The sequence below is a fragment of the Colossoma macropomum genome, unplaced genomic scaffold (assembly GCF_904425465.1).
Source record: "Colossoma macropomum unplaced genomic scaffold, Colossoma_macropomum, whole genome shotgun sequence".
Taxonomy (NCBI): Eukaryota; Metazoa; Chordata; class Actinopteri; order Characiformes; family Serrasalmidae; genus Colossoma; species Colossoma macropomum.
Genome location: NW_023496051.1, coordinates 3233021 through 3254517, shown reverse-complemented (window position 1 = coordinate 3254517; position 21497 = coordinate 3233021). Strand labels below are relative to the sequence as shown.

General features: G+C 42.2%; 1 protein-coding gene across 1 annotated transcript; it reads right to left on the bottom strand.

The window, feature by feature from the left end:
* Positions 1–1034: 1034 nt before the first annotated feature.
* LOC118804655 (beta-1,3-galactosyltransferase 2-like) lies at positions 1035–18688 on the bottom strand. Its single transcript, XM_036565223.1, has 2 exons — positions 18535–18688; positions 1035–2429 (listed from the first exon to the last, which is right to left on the bottom strand). Exon 2 carries the CDS (start codon positions 2414–2416, stop codon positions 1259–1261), a length of 1158 nt encoding a protein of 385 aa, XP_036421116.1. The 5' UTR covers positions 2417–2429; positions 18535–18688; the 3' UTR covers positions 1035–1258.
* Positions 18689–21497: the final 2809 nt, after the last annotated feature.

Sequence of the window (21497 nt, the reverse complement as noted above, 5' to 3'; positions counted from 1 at the left end):
CACTTCAAGATATAAACAGAATAGTACTGCCAGGTCCCATATAGTTCTGTGGTTTTACCCCCCGTACACCACCACAGTGGATCTGGAATGAAGCAGTCACAATATGATTGAAGTGTAGACTTTCAGCTGTAATTGAAGAGATTTGACAAAAATATTACATTAATTTTTAAGAATTACAGCCAATTTTTACTTAGTCTCTTCATTTTCACACAGTCGTATCTTCATTTCAGATCCATCATGGTGTTGTACAGAGACAGAATTACAAAAATCGCCACTATGTCCGAATACTTATGGACATAACTATGATGACGGCTACAGAAAATACAGATTAATCACCACTGGAGAGGCGAATGTGCCAAAACCTTTGTGAGTTGCATGTGGAGAGAAAAGAGGCCAGCGGATGACACTTTTTTGGAAACCAAACTAATTAGGCCAATCATGTGCATCATGGCATCATTTCCCCCCCAGGTCTCCCTTACCAGCCTGTTAAAACCACTATGGGCTGAGGTGCAATCCACACAGTTAAAAAGGTTGGGACTCCCACTTTAGAGAACCGCTTTTCTAAATGAAATGGACTAGTGTAATGCTTAAAGAACCTCCAGATAACACAAAGGATGTGAGAAGGTCTCTTAAATCGGGATTTAACATATACTTTATGTGAAGGTTCTTTAGTCTTCAAAAGGTTCTTCACACCTCAAATTTCTTTTTTAAACTTGGTTATTAGTGACCCAAAAGTTCTTCTTTAACATCCTTTCTGTCTTGGTAAACCTTTTCTTTAATTCATCACAGTAACAGAGACATAAAGCTGCCGGTGCCTAATCTTTGTGCACTTCGGGCCTCATTCACCAATATCTACCTCATTTTTTTTCTTAAATTGATTCTTGAGAAAGGTCCTAAGAAACATCAGGTTCATGACGTGTTCTTAAACCGCAGAATAATTTGCACCTTTGTGCTAAGTCTGCGTAGATTCTGTTCTTACTTGAGAACAAATCCCAAATAAGAAAACATTGGTAAGTGTCAGATTCTTCGTGAAAACTGCGTAAGTGGGTTTTAAGAGGACGTTTCGTCTGAAGAACGGTCGGCGAATGAGGCCCATTGTTTGAGCTGGTGATGCCAAACTTTGTCTGAAAAGAGCCTGTACTATGAATGAGTTCTGAATAAATTTTGAGACGATACAAGAATTTTCCCACACAAATAATCCAAAATCATTATAACAATATACCAAATATCAGTTCCGAGTCTTTTCCCTCAAAGTCCTTCATGTAGGCCTCTTAAGGTCCTGCCAGAATGTGATCAGCTGCTGTGGGGAGTTAAGGATGGTGGTGATCACACTGGCAAACTCTTCTCGATTATATTCACCTCTAAAATAGTCCTTAAACTGGGAGGGATTTGGAGGGTTTGTAGGTGAAACTCCTATTCGTTTCAGACAGGCACCCACATATGCATCCTCTATGTTAAACGCTGTTATTTCTTTCGAGGCCTCAACGATCTTCCCTGGAAGGTCATTGGAGAAGATATAACCCATCCCCAGCAGGTATGTTGGGTAGTAGTCTTCAGCGTATAATTCCTTTGGCACATACCACTTGGAGTTCTTGTCCCGGATGACCGGTATGTTCCACATAACCCTTCCCGTAATGTAGTTTTCTTTAGGCGTATCAGGTGACAGCAACAAGCTCATCAAGTTCTCCAGATTCAAGAACATGTCGGAGTCGACCTTCATGGCGTAGGATGCCTGCGGGCAACGTGTGGCCAGCCAGTCCATGATTACCGTGGTCTTTATCGTCAAGTTGAGGTAGGTGTCCATGAAGTCGCTCAGGACCACATCGTGGTACTGCTGGCTTTCCAGCTTCAGTTCCTCCTGTTTTTTCTCAGCCTCATTTCCAGGCAGACCCAGCAAGAAGATCACAGTGATGGTCTTGTTTCGGACCACGCTCTCATTACCCCATGTGCTCCGGATGGCGTTGCGAGCCTCCAGTTCGTGTGGAGCTACCGGGACCAAGAGGGCCAGGAACGTATTCTCTTGTTCACACTTATGGGGCTCGTCTATGATGTAGTGGTAGTTACCTGGGTACGCTTGATGGTATTGGATGGATGATGCTTCTGTCACCGGAACAGTTGTCGTGGACTCTGTACTGAGCATGTCTGTCAGCTTATCTGTGTTCACTGTAGTCATTGTTGTGTGTGTGGCTTCGGATGTCGGTTGGTTGTCTGTTTCGTTGTATGTTGTGAGACGGGTCATATTTATTAGTGTGTGATTGTTGGCTGTTTGGAACATGGAGAAACTGCTGAGCCACACTTTGGGGGACTCGAAGAAGGTACCAAACACATAGATAAGGACAGACACGCCAAGGGTTACGGACAGCAATAATATGAAGCAGCTCTGAAAGCGCAACCTGCTGAGGCTGAAGGTGGCCATCTTCTGGGCTGGACTGAAAGAAAAAAGAAAGAAAGAAGTCGTTAAAATGAAGCATCCATTTTCTTTAAGTAACCCCCTCCCCGCTTTTATTCGCTTACTTTAAACACAATACAGGCTGATGGAAACTGGCCTGATGTTGCTTTGAATTTAACATGAACAGCCAAGTTCCAGCCTTTGTTTTTTCAAAATTCTCACAGTATCGCTTAAAAGTGCGTCATAGTTGCTGCTGCTTCTGAGGGTTATTCAGCACATTTTATAAAAGCTGTGTAGTTACAGTGAGGAAAAACAAATTCTTTTTTTTATACATTCAGTGCGTACGCCTGTGTCCACTTTAACTTTACACACTTAGGGTCTGATCTGTGAAACGTGTGCTATCTGTGGTGCTGTGCAGTGGTGCTATGACTCATTTATCAGAAACATTTGTCGGCCAATGGCGCTTGAAAAAAATAAGATCTCTGGAAAGTACATTGAGCACTTCTGTTGACCGCATGTATGAGCACTTACAGACAATGTTTAGTTTGCTGCATGCACCGAAACCGACGCTGAAATAGCTACATTAACAACACAACAGTGAGCACTTTTACATTTGACAACTCCAGATCACAAGACTTCTTAAAACAGCCTGTCTGAACAAACACAGCTGTACAAACAGTCAAGCAATACAATAAAACAGGCTGCTTCACAATACAATACACCTGCTTGCCCCACAAACGTAACATGAAAATCAGTTATGCAAATTGAGATTCGCCTCTTGGACGTCACAGCGATAAACAGACAATCTCTGTCAGGGTTAGAGAGCCTCAAACCACAGTCACCTTTGTTTTTCCTGCTTGGAATAGAAACACTTTTTTATTTTGCAGCATTAATATATGTAACTTTATGTAATGTTTACAGATAAATATTTTAAAAATAGTTTCTGAATACCTTTCACTCGGTCACTTTTATTAGATGTATGTTCATCTATGAATTCATACTTTTTAGTTTATATTTATAAGCACAAAGTCAAAAGACGTGTGTGTAAATATGAAGTGGATATACACACTGATAGTAGATTAAATAACAAAAACAAGTGTCTCCTCGCTTGTAGGTGACAACATGGATCCCATGGTTTGATGTTTTCAGTTAAAACCCATAAATATTTTTAAATATTTAAAAATTACATAAAAACTAAACTTGATATTATAATCTCCTGACCAACTTGCAACTATATGTTAATTAGCAATAGGCGGAGCTACGGGGTACATTTTAGGACATCCTCAGACCTAAGAGTCAGAGCGGCATCATTCCTCAAGCTAAACGACTTTGAGTCTTGAGAAAAACCATCGACATGTCTCAGATCTGGGTCCAAACGGCCTCAGTCCAAATGGCCATGGCCAGATATGGCCATGAAATACCAACATAAGGACTAAAATGAAATGACAAATAGCTGTTTTAAATTTATTTTTATTTTTGTCACAGATGACTGGTGCTTATGTGGAAAATGAAATTCCAAATGTAGGTATTTCGTTTCATTTTCAATTTTGGCAGGATATTTGCGCAGCTGTTTGGAAAACGAAATGGTAACAAGAGGTTTGCATTTACATTTTATTGTTTTAATTTTAATTTCCTTTTTGGCTGGATTTGCCTCCCATAAGAATACACATCCCTAGATGAGATACCGGTTATAAAACATTAGCTTTGTAGCAGACGGTTTAAAACTGAACGCCTTAAATTTGAAAAGTGTAACTTTTTAAACTTTTGAAGACCCAAGCTGCTAAAGTGTGTTTCGGTAGGGTGAGGTACGAGGTGGGTGAATGTAAGTGGTGCGTTTTTATTAAGTAAATCCAAACCCCTTAACCTGAGAACTGACAGTAGAACCAACTAAACAAATCAAAACGAAGACAGAATAGTAGTGAAACTAGACAAACTAGAGAGGGCACAAACAAAAGGTGATGATCTAACAGAGAAACAAAGTAAATAAAGACAAAGAGAGAAATGAACACTACTTATAGATCAGTCCCCCAGCTTTTGCCTTCCAGTGTGAGCCACTGGAAGGAAGCTGCTCCGGCACAGTAGGACCATTTGAGAGAAGCTCTTCGTTCACTGGAGATTTGCGTCATTAAGGCATTAGTCCCAGTTTACACCTGGTCATTTCATGTGTCTTGAGTTTTAGGATTAGATCTGGATGAGGCCAAACCACAAAAATGCAAGTGTAAACGCACCCAAGAAATCCGAACACTCAAATCACTTCAGGAGGTGGACTGAGACGCATTTAAGCCACGTGTTATATCAGCGTAAATGCATCAGTCTCTCCAAGATGCATTCAACAGCCAGAACTCCTCCCAGAACAACCCAAACTCCTCCCCATGCAGGACATCACTGGGCACGTGATCCATGTCTGCGAGGAAGATAATCATCGAGAATGCACGTGTTTGGGGACTGGACGAAACTCAAGTTTGGGGACTGGACGAAACTGGACGTTCCTTTTTCCCTCATCAAGGTACAAACAATGTAAATGTTCCCTCAAAGGTACAGCAGTAGTTTTAAGGTCTGATTGTGAACCTTAAATAAGTTTTTCCAGGTGAAAAGTTCGTATTTGCACCTTTTCATAACCGAATGATTTAAAACAGAACAGTAAAATAAAAGCCTGGAGGCGAGACGGGGTGTGTGGAGTCAGTACAGCTTAGAACATATCATTTCAGTGGATTATGGTTCAGTTATGTTCCCTGACTAAAGGTACTGAGACGAACCCTTGAGGGGCCCAGTGACAAGAGGGGCACTGACCCAGTACCTTCATTTCTGAGAGTGTGGAGAGACACTACTGTGCAAAATCATACAAAGAGGCTGAACAGATAAACATTTGGTGATTGGTTGCCACATAACGAGCAGATTTGCATATTCCGTCCCACACAGCATTCAGATTTAGGTCCGACTAACCGGAAACACATTTGACTACCAAGCGTAAATGCATGTGGATAAAATCTTATCAAGATACAATCCAGATACTAGTAGTGACCAGGTGTAAATGGGGTCATTGCTGTCACAGCCTGTGGTCAACAAATAGTTCCAGACAAGATTAGTTTTGCCCTTGTAATGTGGAAGCCCACCCAGAGATACGGTGGTTGGTATAGTGTAGTGGGTAACACCTCTGCCTTCTATGCTGTCATTTCTACACAGGTGGGCGAAGGTAGTGTTAGGAGTCTCTCCCAAGGACTCTTACTGGTATAGTGTAGGTTGCTTACCCAGGTGGGGGTTGAATCCCAGTCTACGCTGTACATTTCACTATTATAAGTAAAAGAGTCTAATGGTTGGTTGGTGTAGTGTAGTGGGTAACACCTGTCTTCTGCGCTGTAGACTGGGGTTCACACTATATAATAAGAGTCCTCACTGTGCCACTGAAGCGGACATGTCTGACTGGTTTGGTCTGCTCAACTGCCAGTTCACAGGTGACTTGTTTGACTTGTTTAGTTGGCTCTACTCTCAGTTCTCAGGGGTTTGGATTCCAATAATTAAAGGTCCACGCACTTATACCCTGCCTGCCTCATGCCTCGTCCCACTGAAACGTACTTTAGCAGTGTGGGTCTTTAAAAAGTCTGACTTTGTCTGGTGTTTTATTTGACAAATTTTAGGCACTGATGTCTGCTATGGAGTTAATGTTTTATATCTGGCACATCAAGGGATGTGCATTCTGACTAATTTTGGTGTTCAAGTATCCATAAGAGTTAAAGGGGAACGCCACCATGTTTTTTAAAAGTTTCTAAAGAAAGCAGTGGTTGAGATGTAAACAGTCTTCAGAATGGTTTGGTGTGAAATGGCTCATTGACTTTTTTATGGTGATTGCCACGTCTACAACACTAATATAGTCATTTTGTTTATTATCCAAAACCATAAGTGAATGTTTTTATATGGAATGTTGATGACGGTAAAATGGTCGTAATCTGAAAAAAGTTTTTTTGGGGACTGTTTTGCCTTATGCATGTATCCCTCCCCCATGAATGGATTGAAATAAATGGATTAAAATACATTTAAGCCACAACTCTATCATAGAACTATCATAAAACAATGTTCTAATTTTCTGTTAGGGAGCTTTTAGAGGTGGACGTCTGGTTCCTATCACCACCGCAATAAACAGAATGGAGCATTTCACACCAAACCACTCTGAATGACTGATTATGTCTTTGAATATTCTGAAAAAGCAGATCGAGTAATCTGAATGTATCTCACTTCGTCCCTCTCCACTCTCCATGCTTTTCACACTGCTTGAAGCCCGTGGCTGCAGTGCATTATGCATTTCAAATGCATTATTTTCTAATTCAGCCTGCCTACCACAGTTTACTAGGGCAATTGAATAAGTGCTTGAAAGAAGCCTCTTGAAATGTTCTCTACCATAGCACATTGTACAGGTAAAACTAATTTATTTGTTGTCTATTAAAATAAATAAATCAACTGTGTTAATCTGTGCTAGCCAATAAATGTAGACATTGATGTCTCAACAGGTTTACAGGACATTAAGTAATATCTCATCATCCATTGCGTCCAGGAAGAGCTGTGTTGAAATGCCCTGGTTGCACAAAGAGATTAGCAAGTTGCCGGACAACAGTTAACAAACAGTTTCAGACAGCTGAGATGTATCAAACACGATTAAAACTTAAAGCTAAATATCGAGCATTCCAAGCTAAAGCATATTGCCATGGTGAACATGACAATGTTTATATCGTATTGTCGCTGTCCGAAGAAAAACAAGTGTCTACCAAATGGAAACTTCACAAGAAGACAAAAGCGTCCTTTACTTTCAATGGAAGTACTTAAATGAATTCCTTCTTTAGAGCTTTTCTGTTGGTCCAATTATCCAGAGGTTTTTACACAACAAAAAGGGCAGCTGCCATGCTACCTGCTGTCAACAACACTTCTTTTGTTGTGTAGTTTTTTTTTGTTTGTTTTTTTGTTTTAACCTGCTGTCATGTTTTGTGTTTGTTTTGGAAATGGGCATCTTGTGCTGTCAGGAAGTGAGGTTTAACTATTACAGGTACCACATCTTTTGAATATCTGGAGCTTCGAATGCAAACTACTTTAATTTTGGCTTGCTGCTAAAAGATGATAGCAGAGAGTAAAATAGTTGGCAAGCAAAGGTTGGAGAGCATAACACAAGATCAAAGTTAGTTCATTTTTTTGCTGTTCTGCTCAACTAACGTCAAAATAAAACAACTTCCTTGACTTAATTGCTAGGCCCCATACCTGGTCACACGGCCACACGACACATAAATCAAATTCAGTTTTCCCCACACCCAGATGTAGTCAGTCAGCCTGGACAGGTTTGGTATCTGACGTTTGCTTTGTTTCTTTTGTGTTGGAGCTACGATGCTAATGTAGCCCTTGGGCACATGCACATTTGACCCATGGGGTGATCCAGGCCTGATGTGTGTATGCAGTTACAACATTTTATTCAATCACAAACACAAGCAAAACTGCTGCACTTTATAGCCTTGTTAAAACCTTCACTGATTTACTGAACTGTTGGTCTGCACATATTCTCCCGACTTTCCATAATGCTGCATATTGAATACCTAAAAAAGTGATTTTAATATTTGGTTTCAAACTACATTCAAGTCTTAAAATATATTTAAATTAACTTAGTTAAATTAACTAATTAACTTCAGTATATATGCATGTGCTTACAGACAAACCACCAAGAGTTGGTCATTTTGTCCTTGTTGTAACAAACATACAGTGTTCTGTCACACCCACTGTTAAAAATGAATGTCAGCTGAACTTAAATTTCTAAGGTAACTGATCGCTAAACCCACACGGAGTCTCCGCCTTTTTTAGGTTTTCTGTGGTGATTCGGAGGGAAAATCTGCAGAATTCTGTGGTGGTGTATATTTTGCTGCTAAAGCGTTAGATAGCCGTTAAGTGTTTTGAACAAAAATGCCTAACTAAATGGATTAAATGAACCATACCACATTATAGGAGCTCACAAGAAATATTTTTTTAGTCAATTTTTAAATCCAATCAACAAGAATCCAAAAGTTGTAAACTCTCAGAATGAACACTGACATTGTTCCAAATACAGAAACATAAATCTGACATAATAAATGAAGATAGTTGGATACAGCTTATAAAGCCCCCACCTCTTAAAAAAGAGAAACTTGATGTTTTTGTTTGTTAAAGACGTGTTGTGTTGATTGTGTTGGACTGTGGGTTTAGTTTAGTTGTATTGCTCTGGGCTGGGGTTAAGTGTCTGTACCATGGAGAGGAGTTATATGGCAAGAACAGAGCATAAAAATGGCATCATCCACGTCGTATTCTGAGCCAACACCACAGTAGTGTCAGAAGTGGGATAGCACAGCCAAGTGACAAGTAAAGCGATGTAAAAATGAAGTAAACAGTGGACGGTGAAGAAGCCAGAGCCCGGGGGTGCTGCGAAAGAGAAGGCAGCATCTAGATGGTGCAGTGGCATTTGAGACAGAGCAGCGGCAGCTAGTGGCAAAAGATAGCATTCAAGATGGTGTGGCTGGAGCCCAGTGAGAAGGAGACGGCGTGTGTCCACCTATCGCGCTACGATAGCGAATGTCCCAGGGAGCCATATTAGGGAGCCGTATTCCACACAGCTACGAATGGTTGTCCACAATCATGGCAGGATGGCAGCCATTAGTGCATGTTTGGCCCTGGGTTTGCTTGTGGGGCAGCACAGTGACCTAGTGGCATTGACCATAGCTCTAGTGGTGGTTTAGACAGGCAGATGGTCCTGATGGACAGAGTTGAAAGGAAGAGCAGGTAAGCGTACCGGTGGCAGAACTGCGCATGATGGTCCGACAGGCCTACAAAGCATTTAAATAGGCGGCTCAGGAATTTTTCCTGAACATGCTGCTGCCAGAGGAACTTGAGGCGACGTACAGCTTGCCAAGCTGGCTAGGCTTCAGGTGGCCATTACTGAAGCAGTGGTGGCAGTGCGTATTCTCGTTGAAAAGACTTCAAGGTGAGTAACACAGCAATTCATTGTGGAAGAGCTCAGGGAGGAGACGGCGTGCCTCACACCCCCCGAGCGAGTGTCGGCGGAAACCTGAGCTGCCGGTTGGGAAAATCGGCTGCCACCACAAACTTTTGGTCAGGTGCAGCATAAGGAAGCAGCTGCCCAACTCGAGGCCGTCACCAGTGGTGGAGTCGATGTGAGAGGTAGGAGGCAGCCCCCAAGTCATGGTGGGGGGCCTGAGCCAAGTGCACGAGTTGTGGTTTAAGCCTATGTCCCTTACATGTGTATTCTTGGGTTGGACTTCCTTTACAGGGGCTGGAAACACTGGGCTTGGAGATGGGACAGGTGAAGCCGCTCGCAGCTAGCAGTGGAGCTGAGACCTTGTTGCAGTGTGTTCCACACACTGGCTATTCCTGCTGTTTTTCAGTGGCCTTTCCTGTTTTGTTCAATAAAAGAGCATTTCGTTAAGCAGAAAAATGGCATCCTTCCTATTTACTTGTGAGCCAGTGCCACATTTCACAAGGATAGGAACAAAGAGTTCGTGCCAATTAAAAAGCAATCACTGCAGCGGAAAAACGTGAAATGCATAGCACATGTGCCATTACTGTTCCATGATGACATGCAGAATAAGTGCCAAAATGAAAAACAATGCATGAGGATTTGCATTTCAAAAAGTGCTGAATTAATGTCACAATCTAATGCAATCCATTTTAAAATGTAATGAATGCTCGTCTATATTGCTTTTAACCATGCAGTACAACAGGTTTTTCTCACTGAAATGCATAACAGTGAAATACAAAGCACACATTACCTTCCCACAGATGACATGTAGACTTTGTGCCAAAGTGATATCAAATCCTCTGTTACAGTGTTTGCACTTCAGATGTATTTGCCTTATTGAAATGCAGTCAAATCAGTGTCATACAGGGCTCATGAGATTAAGCAGTAACATGCAAAAAGCGTGCCAAAAGAAAAAGATCCGTTACACTGATTTAACCTTGTTTAAAGTTCTGAACGATGGAAAGCAACATAGCCATGTCTTTATGACATTTCAAGGTGGATTGTGTTTAATTCTGACATGAATTCAGCATTTCGTTTTTAAAATGTCCATCCTCATGCGTTGTTTTTCAGTAAAGGAGTCAAGCGACGTGAAGACAATGTAATAGAGGCTTTGTTTTTCATTTTGGCTCGTATCTCACTATGAAGCAGTGATGAGTGTCGTGTGAGCTGTAATTCAAGTTTTTCCACTGTAGTGACTACTTTTCAGTTTGGCTCAAATTCCTCTCCACAGGCATGGGCGGGCTGCAGTGTGGGCTTGGCAAGGTCTGTAGATCTGCCCTTCCCAAGCTCACAGTTGGGTTGTTTGTTTGGAGGTAAACTTGAAAGTCTATAAGCTCAGCAGTTCGACATGTGAAATGTCAACAGTTAGATTTACTGCAGAGGAGCTGAGGTTCACATGGCAAACTGAGCTTATTTCAGAGTTTTAAGTTTACCTCAGAACGAGCAACCCAGACCCACACGGGAAGGGCGGAGCTACAGACCTCTGAGGTTTATACCCCGGCCTGCCGTGTGCTGGTTAGCCTAAAATCATAATAAAAATTAAAGAAAATTATGTGGTAAGTGATGCCACACGTTTAATATTTAACACGCAGTTTAATAAAGTGCTGTCTAATATCTCAGGTACACAACTTCCGTAAAGAGCTCTTGTCGGAGTCCAGAGGGCTCTGATTCCATGCAGTCCTGCTGATCACAGAGCTTTTCTTGAGTTAACTTGAGAACACTGGTGTTCATCTAACTCCGACATCTTAGTTTAGTCCAAAGTTCTCAAGTTTTATTTCTGCGTCTGAGTTAGGTAAATAATATAGAATTTGTTTTCAACTCCATTTCCTCACTAGCTGCGCCTCCCTATCAGACGTTTCCTCCTCTTGGAGTTTGAGCCCCAGCAATGCCCTAGCCATCCATAAGTGAGCACGTTAGCATCCATAGGCATACATAACCATCCATGAGCAATGTCCTATCCAACCATAAGTGAGTACATAAGCATACATACACTGCGAGCGACAGAGAGCACGTCACTGCGAGCGACAGAGAGCAGCACACCTTAGAACTTCAGATCGAGCAGCGTCCGAACTTTACTTGAAAAATAGTCGGAAATTCTGCAGTTAGCAGGCCGCTAACCCCCTCACGCCTCTCCCTCTTATTTTTGTCTTCTCCCCTCTCTCTTTCTCTATCTCTCTCACAGTTATTCCCTCAGCCCATCCACCATGGCGTCCACCCAGAAACGCGCCCTCCAGACCCTGAGCGCAGATTTGGCCCGGCTGGACCGGCAGATCACCGCCCTCCTGAAGAAACAGGACGAGCTCCTTCGGTGGAAGTCGATGCTCGAAGCCGCCCAGGAAGTTTCCCCTTCGGTGGTTGCGCCAGCCTCGTCTTTCCGCACGCCGGGAGACGCCGTTCTCACGCCAGCCCCGCATGGTCCCTGGGAACGCCAGCGCCGCAGAGGGCCTTGCAGACCAGCCGATCTTCAGCTCCGGCAACCGTTTCGCCGCCCTTAGTTCACAGCCTACGCCCTCACCTACGTCCCGGGCCTCCTCGCCGCCCGCCCCAGCGCCCCGGACCTCGTCACCCGCCCCAGCGCCTCGGCCCTCTACACAGGACTCCGTTTATGTTATCGGTAGTTCTATTGTCCGCCACGTTAAAGTAAAGGTTAAAAACACCCATGCCACTGTTTCGTGTTTTCCAGGTGCTCGTGTCTTAGACATAGCCAAGCGTCTCCCCTCGGCTCTCAGCAGACGAAACGCCTTCGGGACCGTGGTGATCCATGTCGGGACAAATGATATCCTCGACCGACGTAGTGAGGTCCTGAAGGAGCACTACCAGACGCTACTGGACACCGCCAGGAAGAAGACGGACGCCAGGATCGTCATCTCCGGACCGCTTCCCACGTACAGGAGGGGATCCGAGCAGTTCAGCAGGCTCTTCGCGCTGCAGTCCTGGCTCAGCGGCTGGTGCGCCCTCAACGGCTTGGCCTACGTGGACAACTGGGCCTCGTTTTGGGAACAGCCAGCGCTCTACCGGAGGGATGGCCTCCACCCTAGTCGCCTGGGATCCATAGTTCTCTCACGGAACATCGACTCCAGAGTGAAGGCCACGTAAGTAGCGGCAAAGATAGAAACGCTACAGCTCATAATGCTACTGTTACTGCTGAAGATAAGGCGATTGCTAGCATTTATACTGTAAATAGGGTAACTGCTAATACAAATACTCATTCTATAAACATAAATGCTCATAGGTTCCTCCCGATAGAGACTGTGTCTGTTCCCCGAATAAAACAAAACATCAAAAAGCCTCGAAAAGTTTGTTTCAGTAACTTGATTAATATCAGACCAGTTATACCAGTTTGCAGTGATGACAGCACCTTTGGTCTAAAACTAGGACTGCTTAACATAAGATCCCTCACATCTAAAGCCGTCGTTGTAAATGAAATTTTTACCGATCACGGTTTTGATGCTCTGTGCCTCACAGAAACGTGGATTAGACCCGATGACTACTTCAGTTTAAACGAAGCCACACCCCCAGGCTACAGCTATGCACATAGCCCTTGTTTAAGCGGCCGAGGTGGAGGTATAGCAACCATCCATACTAAAGCTTTAGGCGTGAGGCAGAAAGTAGGATACAAATTCTCTTCTTTTGAAGTTCTTTTTCTTAATATAAGTCATCAAGGAACAAATAAAAATTCCTTTTCACTAATTACAATTTACAGGCCACCAGGCCCGAATTCTCAGTTCTTACAGGAATTCTAAATTTCTATCAAGTCTAATAACGCTTTCAAATAAAATAATAGTTGTCGGAGATTTTAATATCCACTTTGACAATCCTCAAGATGCACTAAGCAAGGCATTTATATCTATCATAGACTCCATAGGTTTCACCCAAATCATAAAGGGGCCCACACACTACCACAACCACACTCTAGACTTAATACTGACCTTTGGTGTAGACATAGATAACTTAGCCATTCTCCCCCAAAGCACAGCAGTCTCTGACCATTACTTAATCTCTTATGAAATTCACTTTAGTGGTAATATGCGTTCATCGCCATGTTATTGTGTCAAGCGGATGATAACTCCCTCCACAGCTGGTAACGTTATTAGAAACCTTCCAAAATTATCAGCTTCTGTCAGCTGTCCATCTAATCCTACTGAGCTAGATGCTATGACCAAGCTCTTAGAGGATAGTTTTCGATCTACTCTAGATAGTGTGGCTCCATTAAAAAGTAAAATAGTAAGGCAGAAAAAACTCGCCCCCTGGTATAATGACCACACTCGGGCTTTAAAACAGACCGCCAGACAACTAGAGCGAAAATGGTGCCTGACTAAGCTAGAAGTGTTCCAGTCCACCTGGAAGGAGAGCCTTATAAACTATAGAGGAGTACTTGCTACAGCACGCTCAGCCTCTCTCTCCTCTCTCATAGAAAACAATAAGAATAATCCTAGATTACTTTTCAGCACAATCTCTAAACTAACAGAGAACAAAACAGTTAGTGAACCCCAGATGCCACCAGCCTATAGCAGCAACGATTTTATGAACTTCTTTAGTGATAAAATTGAAAAAATTAGGCAGAAAATTCAGAAGCACAATTAAACTCCTCAAACCTGCTGCCTTATAATGCCAGCCTCAATCTTGAAAATATTATAATCCCTGCAGAAAGGCTGGGATCATTTACCTTAATTCAAGAAAATGAACTAGTTAAAATAGTCTCTTCCACAAAATCATCTACTTGTATGTTAGATCCGATTCCTACAGGTTCACTCAAGGAAATTTTGCCAGAAATAACCAGGCCTATTCTGTCAATAATAAACTCTTCTCTTAGCTTTGGGTACATCCCAAAAACTCTCAAACTAGCAGTAATTAGGCCACTGATTAAGAAAGCGAATCTCGTTCCATGCGAACTATCAAATTATAGACCCATCTCGAATCTCCCCTTTATATCAAAGATCTTGGAAAAAGTTGTAGCAAAACAATTATGCTCCTATTTGCATTGTAATCAAATACATGAAAAATTTCAATCTGGTTTTAGGCCACATCATAGTACAGAGACAGCACAATCAGTTTGTTAATATAAACAGTGAATCATCTGCCCTCGCAAAAGTAAAGTATGGTGTTCCACAAGGCTCTGTTTTAGGACCTGTATTATTCACATTATATATGCTACCACTGGGCACCATTATCAGTAAACACGGCATAAACGTCCACTGCTATGCCGATGACACTCAGTTATATTTAGCAAGCGACCCGGATGATAAAATTAAACTTAGCAAGATTGAAGACTGTATAAAAGACATAAAGGACTGGATGTCGAGTAACTTTCTCCTTCTAAACTCGGATAAAACAGACGCTCTACTTCTTGGTCCAAAAGCAGCTCGAAACAAACTGTCTGATTTTACACTTAAACTTAACAATTTCTCAGTTGCATCAAGCTCATCTGTAAAAAGCCTTGGTGTCATTATAGACCCTGATCTGTCCTTCGACGCACATATAACTAATATTACTAGAACAGCCTTCCTGCATCCCATCAATATTGATAAACTGAGAAATGCATTTTCTCTACAGGATGCAGAAAAGTTAGTTCATGCATTTATTACTTCAAGGCTAGACTACTGTAATGCCCTGCTGGCTGGATGTCCCAGCAAAAGCCTTAACAAGCTTCAGTTGGTCCAGAACGCTGCAGCCAGAGTCCTTACAAGAACCAGAAAGTTTGACCATATCAGCCCAGTTTTATCAACATTACACTGGTTACCAGTTAAATTTCACATTGATTATAAAATTCTCTTACTGACTTGTAAAGCTCTAAACGGACTCGCCCCGCTGTACCTGAGTGAACTTCTCTCCCACTATGACCCATCACGACTACTTAGATCACAAGGTGCTGGCTTACTATTAGTACCTAGAATTAATAAAGTTACGTCAGGGGGGAGAGCCTTCTCATACAAAGCCCCCCAGCTTTGGAATAATCTTCCTGTTAATGTTCGGGACTCAGACACAGCCTCAGTGTTTAAGTCTAGGCTAAAAACGTACTTGTATAGTCAAACCTTTGGTAATTAGTTTTCCCTGTCAGTTCTTTACCTGCCAGAGTCTCTGCTGCTCTGCTAACACTGTAATCTGTGATCAGTCACCCATTACAGAACTGACTCTGTGTGTTTTCCTTTCTTTTCTTCGCCGAGTTGAACAGCTGCCCATCCTGTGCGTCTGATGCTGCTGCCTCTTCTGCCTTGATCGGGTGCCACTGCTCGCCGTGCAAACCTCACCCCCACAACCTGACCCCACTGATGCTGCTGCTGCATTAACTAAACTATTCAAATTAATTGTTTCCTTCACGTTTTACCCTGTTTTTGTACTATAATACTTTATACTAACAATGTTTACTATCCGGTGTCGACCAGAGGAGGATGGGTTCCCCTTCTGAGTCTTGGTTCCTCTCAAGGTTTCTTCCTGTTTCTCTTAGGGAGTTTTTCCTTGCCACTGTCACCACTGGCGACGCTCATGGGGGCTCGGACCCGGATTTCTTTTTGTAATGCTCATTTCCTGTAAAGCTGCTTTGTGACAACACCTGCTGTAAAAAGCGCTATATAAATAAACTTTACTTACTTACTTACTCACTTACATAACCATCCATGAGCAATGCCCTATCCATCCATAAGTGAGCACATAAGCATACATAATCATCCATAAGCAATGCCCTATCCATCCGTAAATGTGTACATAAGCATACATAACCATCTATAAGCAATGCCCTATCCATCCGTAAGTGAGTACATAAGCATCCATAAGCATTCATAAGCATCCATAAGCAATGCCCTAGACATCCGTAAGTGAGTACTTAGGGAAGGCTAGGGCATTGCTGGGGGTCAAACTCAGGATCTTTTGTTGCATGTGACGGCTTAGTCCGTTGCACCACTCGGTTTACATTTTATGTACATAAATGTTTAACACCCTGCGGAAAATATTTGTTGTTTTGACTCTGATAAGTAGCTCAGTCACATGGTGCAGCTGTCTAATAGTTCATCTTCAGGAGAGCTAGCAAACCAACAGCTGTCCATATTTGGAAGCCCAAGAGGAGAGAATGTCTGATGGGATAATGTGATGTAAAGGCACCGAGTAAAATAGACAAATTCTATTTTGTTTACCTAACTGAGATGCAGAACTTGAAAAGGGAGTTCTGAGAACTTTGGACTCAGGACTTTGGAAGGTTGAATTGGGTGAACTCTAGTGTGCTTAAGTGAACTCTTCGCTCCGGGAGGGTTCTCAGGTTTCGGTGGGTGGCGGCAAGGTGGAAAAGTGACTTCATACTTCATTAAATGGGCCACAGTGGCGTGTCTGAGCTGTTAAGGCTGCACCCACGTACAGCCGACAGAGAGCTGTCAAAACTACTGAGGGTTAGATCCCTCCCTTGTGTACTCCACACCACAGCAGCGCATGGTGAAAGTGACATTTTTAGTTTAATCGTAGAAAGGCTACACAAAAATTTACCTAAGAGCCGGTTCATGTGTCAATGACACATCATTCAATCCAGTTTCACCGCCTTTGCCGCTACGTAAAAAGCGGCGAGCCTGGGCAGGTAAACAGAGTGCACTGCTCGTCTGGCGCTGCGTGACACAGGCGTGTCGCGTCATCTTCAGGTATTTCAGCGTAGCTGTAGTGGATGGAAATTTGACCCATTTGCATTTTCTTTTACTGACTTTTTGGAAATTTGCTTGTCATTTGCAAAGTGTTTGTATAGAAACCCAGTATATGTGAGGATGATGCAGTCACCATGTCAGCCCTGGCAAACATGCCTGCATGTTGTCAGTGGACCTTAACTTTGACAGTGAGAATCGGATTCACACTATCTTCCTCTTACCCACTGGTAGCCAGTCAGGCAAGACATTTGATATCTGAAGTTTGCATCTTTTGCTTTGTAGTGGAGCTACGAGGCTAATCTAGCTAACAAGTAGCTGTCAGTGCCCATTACTTGTTAGCATCATGCAAACTGAATGCCTAAATCAGCAGAAATTATGTTAAATTATGTTATCTCCAGACTTGGTTGTCTGGTTTCTGACACACACCTAGGTTCAAAATAGACAAAACTGTGTTGTATTGGTGTAGCCGTCATCTCGAAGCCTGAATTTGGTCCATATTTTTTCCATTTTCATTTTGTACGACTGGGACACTTCACAGTTTTTAAAAACCAGTAAGTCAGGACAAAAATTACTGACAAATGTTAACATTACAGTTAAATATTTACATTCGTTACATCTGACAGTTTCCATTTTGGCAGAGGGGACGGCAAAGCGGCCCTTCCACTTTGAAACCACACGAAGGCATTCAACGGACTACACGTCCACCTTGTGAAACCAGTTTTGTCCTATATGCGTAAACGACATATACATGTAAACGTCCTATACATATACAGTACAAGGAAGCCTGTTTTTAGTGAATATTCCTTATCCTACAGTTCACAGAACATCAGAAAAACTGTCAATTTCATCCTTTCCTAATCTATAAACCCAGGAAAGATCAAGCTATGACCTTTGCACTGCCCCCGGCCCACCTCCTTCCATTGGTGTCCAGTATAACATCGATTGCCAGACGTATAGTGAGGTTTCAGATCATCTGTGGTATCTGGAGAACTCAGAGTAATATTTTTTGCCACTAAAAACTTGGAAAAATTCTGAAAGTCAAACACTGCAATGCTATGTGTTTTTTGAAAATGGCAGAGAGAGATTTCTGGAAATTAAGGAATCTTGCTTTACAATAGATGCCCAATGGAAAAAGGTCATTGGCTCCTCTTTTAGATCAAGATTATACTTAGACTTGGTGAAGGGAAAACCTACAATTACTGGACAAAGTAAACCAAAAGTTTAAATCCAGATCGCAGTGCAAAGCTTTAAAGCCTCTTAGACCGGATTTCACCAAACTGTGACGAGGTCATAAAAGGCATCTCATTCATGCTTAACAAAGTACTACTTTACTATTAAATGACTTCCAAAGCTGTAATCTCTGTCTTTTAATTATTTGTTTCTGACGCTTGACGGTTTGAGTCTAAACTAATAAGTACCTATACAATTAGAGCTTCAGATTATTAGCAAACCTCAGAGTCATTTAAATGAGAAGACAGAGGTTAGCTCACCTTTATATGGTCGATACTGCTGGAGGGCTTCTTCCAGCAAATGCATGTAGGAACCGAAGACGGCACAGACAGAGAGATAAATAGTCTGCGCTGGGACCGCGAGCGTTTCTCTGAGATGGGCTGTGTGAAGCATTCATCTGGTTCGGTCACACAATTACAGCTTCCTCCTCCCTCCATACCTGCTTTCAGGTGTTCCATGAGAAGGAGGGGGTGGGGGTGGGTGGGGGGCAAAAGCAACTATTGCAACAATGAAGAGTTTACCATTACACTTGAAGCATACAGAGGTGACCACGGCTTCCCCGGGGCAGGTAAGTTGGCCAAAAATGACAGTAAAGAGAAAGTGGTTTTTTTTTACAATTGGATTCTGGTTTACAATGCATACAGAGAGATTCCACAGATATGCATAATTCAGTAATTGAGATGTAAACAAAGTCATTCAAAGCAATTCAGATGTCTTTACAGTGGTGGTGATAGGAACCAGGGGTCACCATGACTACAACACAGATATAGACATTTTATTTACTATCCAGAACCACCAGTGAACCTACACGTATTTTGTAGTGTAACATTGATCATGTTAAAAATGAGTAAAAAGACGTGTTTGTTTTGCTATACAGTGCTCTGCATGTCTCTCTCCACCTTCAGTGCATTTTGGAAAATAGATTTTAGGCTAACATGTTTTCTTAAAACTAACAAGAAACAATGAGTGCGTTTACATGCACTTAATAAGCCGATAACTGCAGAAAATCTGATTTTTCAGTAATCCGATCAACATGGTTACATGCACTTGGGTAATCAGATAATGGGGGAACTCCATGAGTCAGACAGTAATCAGATTTCTGCTTTGCAACCGGCCAATAAACTTTGCCATTTTACCTGAAAATATGAACATACATCATCTAGAAGATGAAGAATATTTAAATCCTTTATTTCGTGTTTGGTTTCCTGGATGCGTAGATTGAAAAATCCGAAAGAAATCAGAGTGAGAGTTCACATGGACTGAGAAATCTGATTACTGAGCTAAAATCCAGCTCTCTTTATCGGATTTCTTAATCAGATTTCTAGATCGGAGTATGGTGTGTACATGACCATTTGAATAATCGGATAACTGCAGGAATCTGATTATGATGGGATTATTGAGTGCATGGAAACACACTCAATGTGTCAGACAGAGGTGATCAATTGATAATCGTTTCATGTAGTAATGTTCTGTAAAGGAGCTTTTAGAGATGTTGATCTCTGATGTCTGGTTCCTCCCACCAGCACTGTCAAGTCATTTTTATTTATAAAGCACAAATTAAACAACACATGTTGAATAAAGTGCTGCATAATACCACTAAGGAAAGTTACTAAACAATAAATGTAAAGAAAAAGATAATAATGGGACAGTAACGGTAAAATAATGAAAGTGTTAATAAAAATACAAATACCATAAACAGAAAAATACCAGAGAACAAATGGGTCTTTAACCGGGATAAAAATGTTAATATTAGGGGAAGAACTACTGAAAAGTATGAGGCCTAAATTGGACAGAAGCAACTCATCAGAAGACCCTACCGTCCTGGGGGTGGGGTGGTGCTGGAGAATGTCAGTGATCTATTGTGATTCCGGCTCCTATAAAGGTTTAAAAACAAATAAAAGAGCCTTGAAATCTACTTTACCAGTAACCGGTGGAGAACTGGAGAGAGATGTTCTCTTTTTCTACTTCTACTTTTAGTCCTAGCCTAGATAATAAAACCTGATAGTGAAGCTGTGAACGATTCTGGCTCGCTAGCTCTCTGGAACGGACCATCCATCCATCCATCATCTAAACCGCTTATCCTTCTGGGTTGCGGTGGGGTGCTGGAGCCTATCCCAGCTGTCATTGGGCGGAAGGCAGGATACACCCTGGACAGGTCGCCAGTCCATCGCAGGGCAGACAGACAGACATACACAATCACACACACATTCACACCTAGGGGCAATTTAGTGTGTCCAATTAGCCTGACTGCATGTCTTTGAACTGTGGGAGGAAACCGGAGTACCCGGAGGAAACCCACGCAGACACGGGGAGAACAGGCAAACTCCACACAGAAATGACCCTGGTCGCCCGGCCGGGAATCGAACCCAGGCCATTCTTGCTGTGAGGCGAGAGCGCTACCCGGAACGGACCTGGAATGGACCATTTCACGTTAAACCACTCTGAAAGACTTTGTTTAGAATTGCAGAATTGTAGAAAAAATGCTTTCCTTTAAAACTACTTGCCATTTATAACTTAAAGCAGATTTGAATTTTTGAACGGCAGTGTAAATTCAGCCAGGTGAACACAATTTAATCATGGATTCATTGTTTGTTTAATAAAGTATCATTTAGATTTTCAGGTCCTTGTAGTGTGTAACTAAGTGCACCTCGTTCACTAGCAATCAAACAATTTCTACACCTATATACATTATTACAGTTGTTAATCATTAATAACGAGTAGCTAATTAATAATTAATTATTACATAAATATTCATATACATACACATGGACCAGCCACTTCATGAAACCCACCTGCTTGTATCTACACTTTGTCCATTTTAACAGTTCCACTGAACATATAGGAGCACTTTGTACTGTAGTTCTACAGTTACAGACTGTAGTCCATCTGTTTCTCTGCATACTTTGTTAGCCTGTTCTTCAATGATCAGGACCCCCATGGACCCTCACAGAGCAGGTACTATTTGTGTGGTGGATCATTCTCAGCACTGCAGTAACACTGACGTGGTGGTGGTGTGTTTGTGTGTGTTGCGCTGGTCTGGGTGGATCAGACACAGCAGTGCTGCTGGAGTTTTTAAACACCTCAGTGTCACTGCTGGACTGAGAATAGTCCACCAACCAAAAATATCCAGCCAACAGTGTCCTGTGACCACTGATGAGGGACTAGAGGATGACCAACACAAACTGTGCAGCAGCAGATGAGCTATCGTCTCTGACTTTACATC

Coding starts and splice junctions, on each gene's coding strand:
- LOC118804655 (XM_036565223.1), bottom strand. CDS start 2,416: ATGGCCACCTTCAGCCTCAGCAGGTTGCGCTTTCAGAGCTGCTTCATA.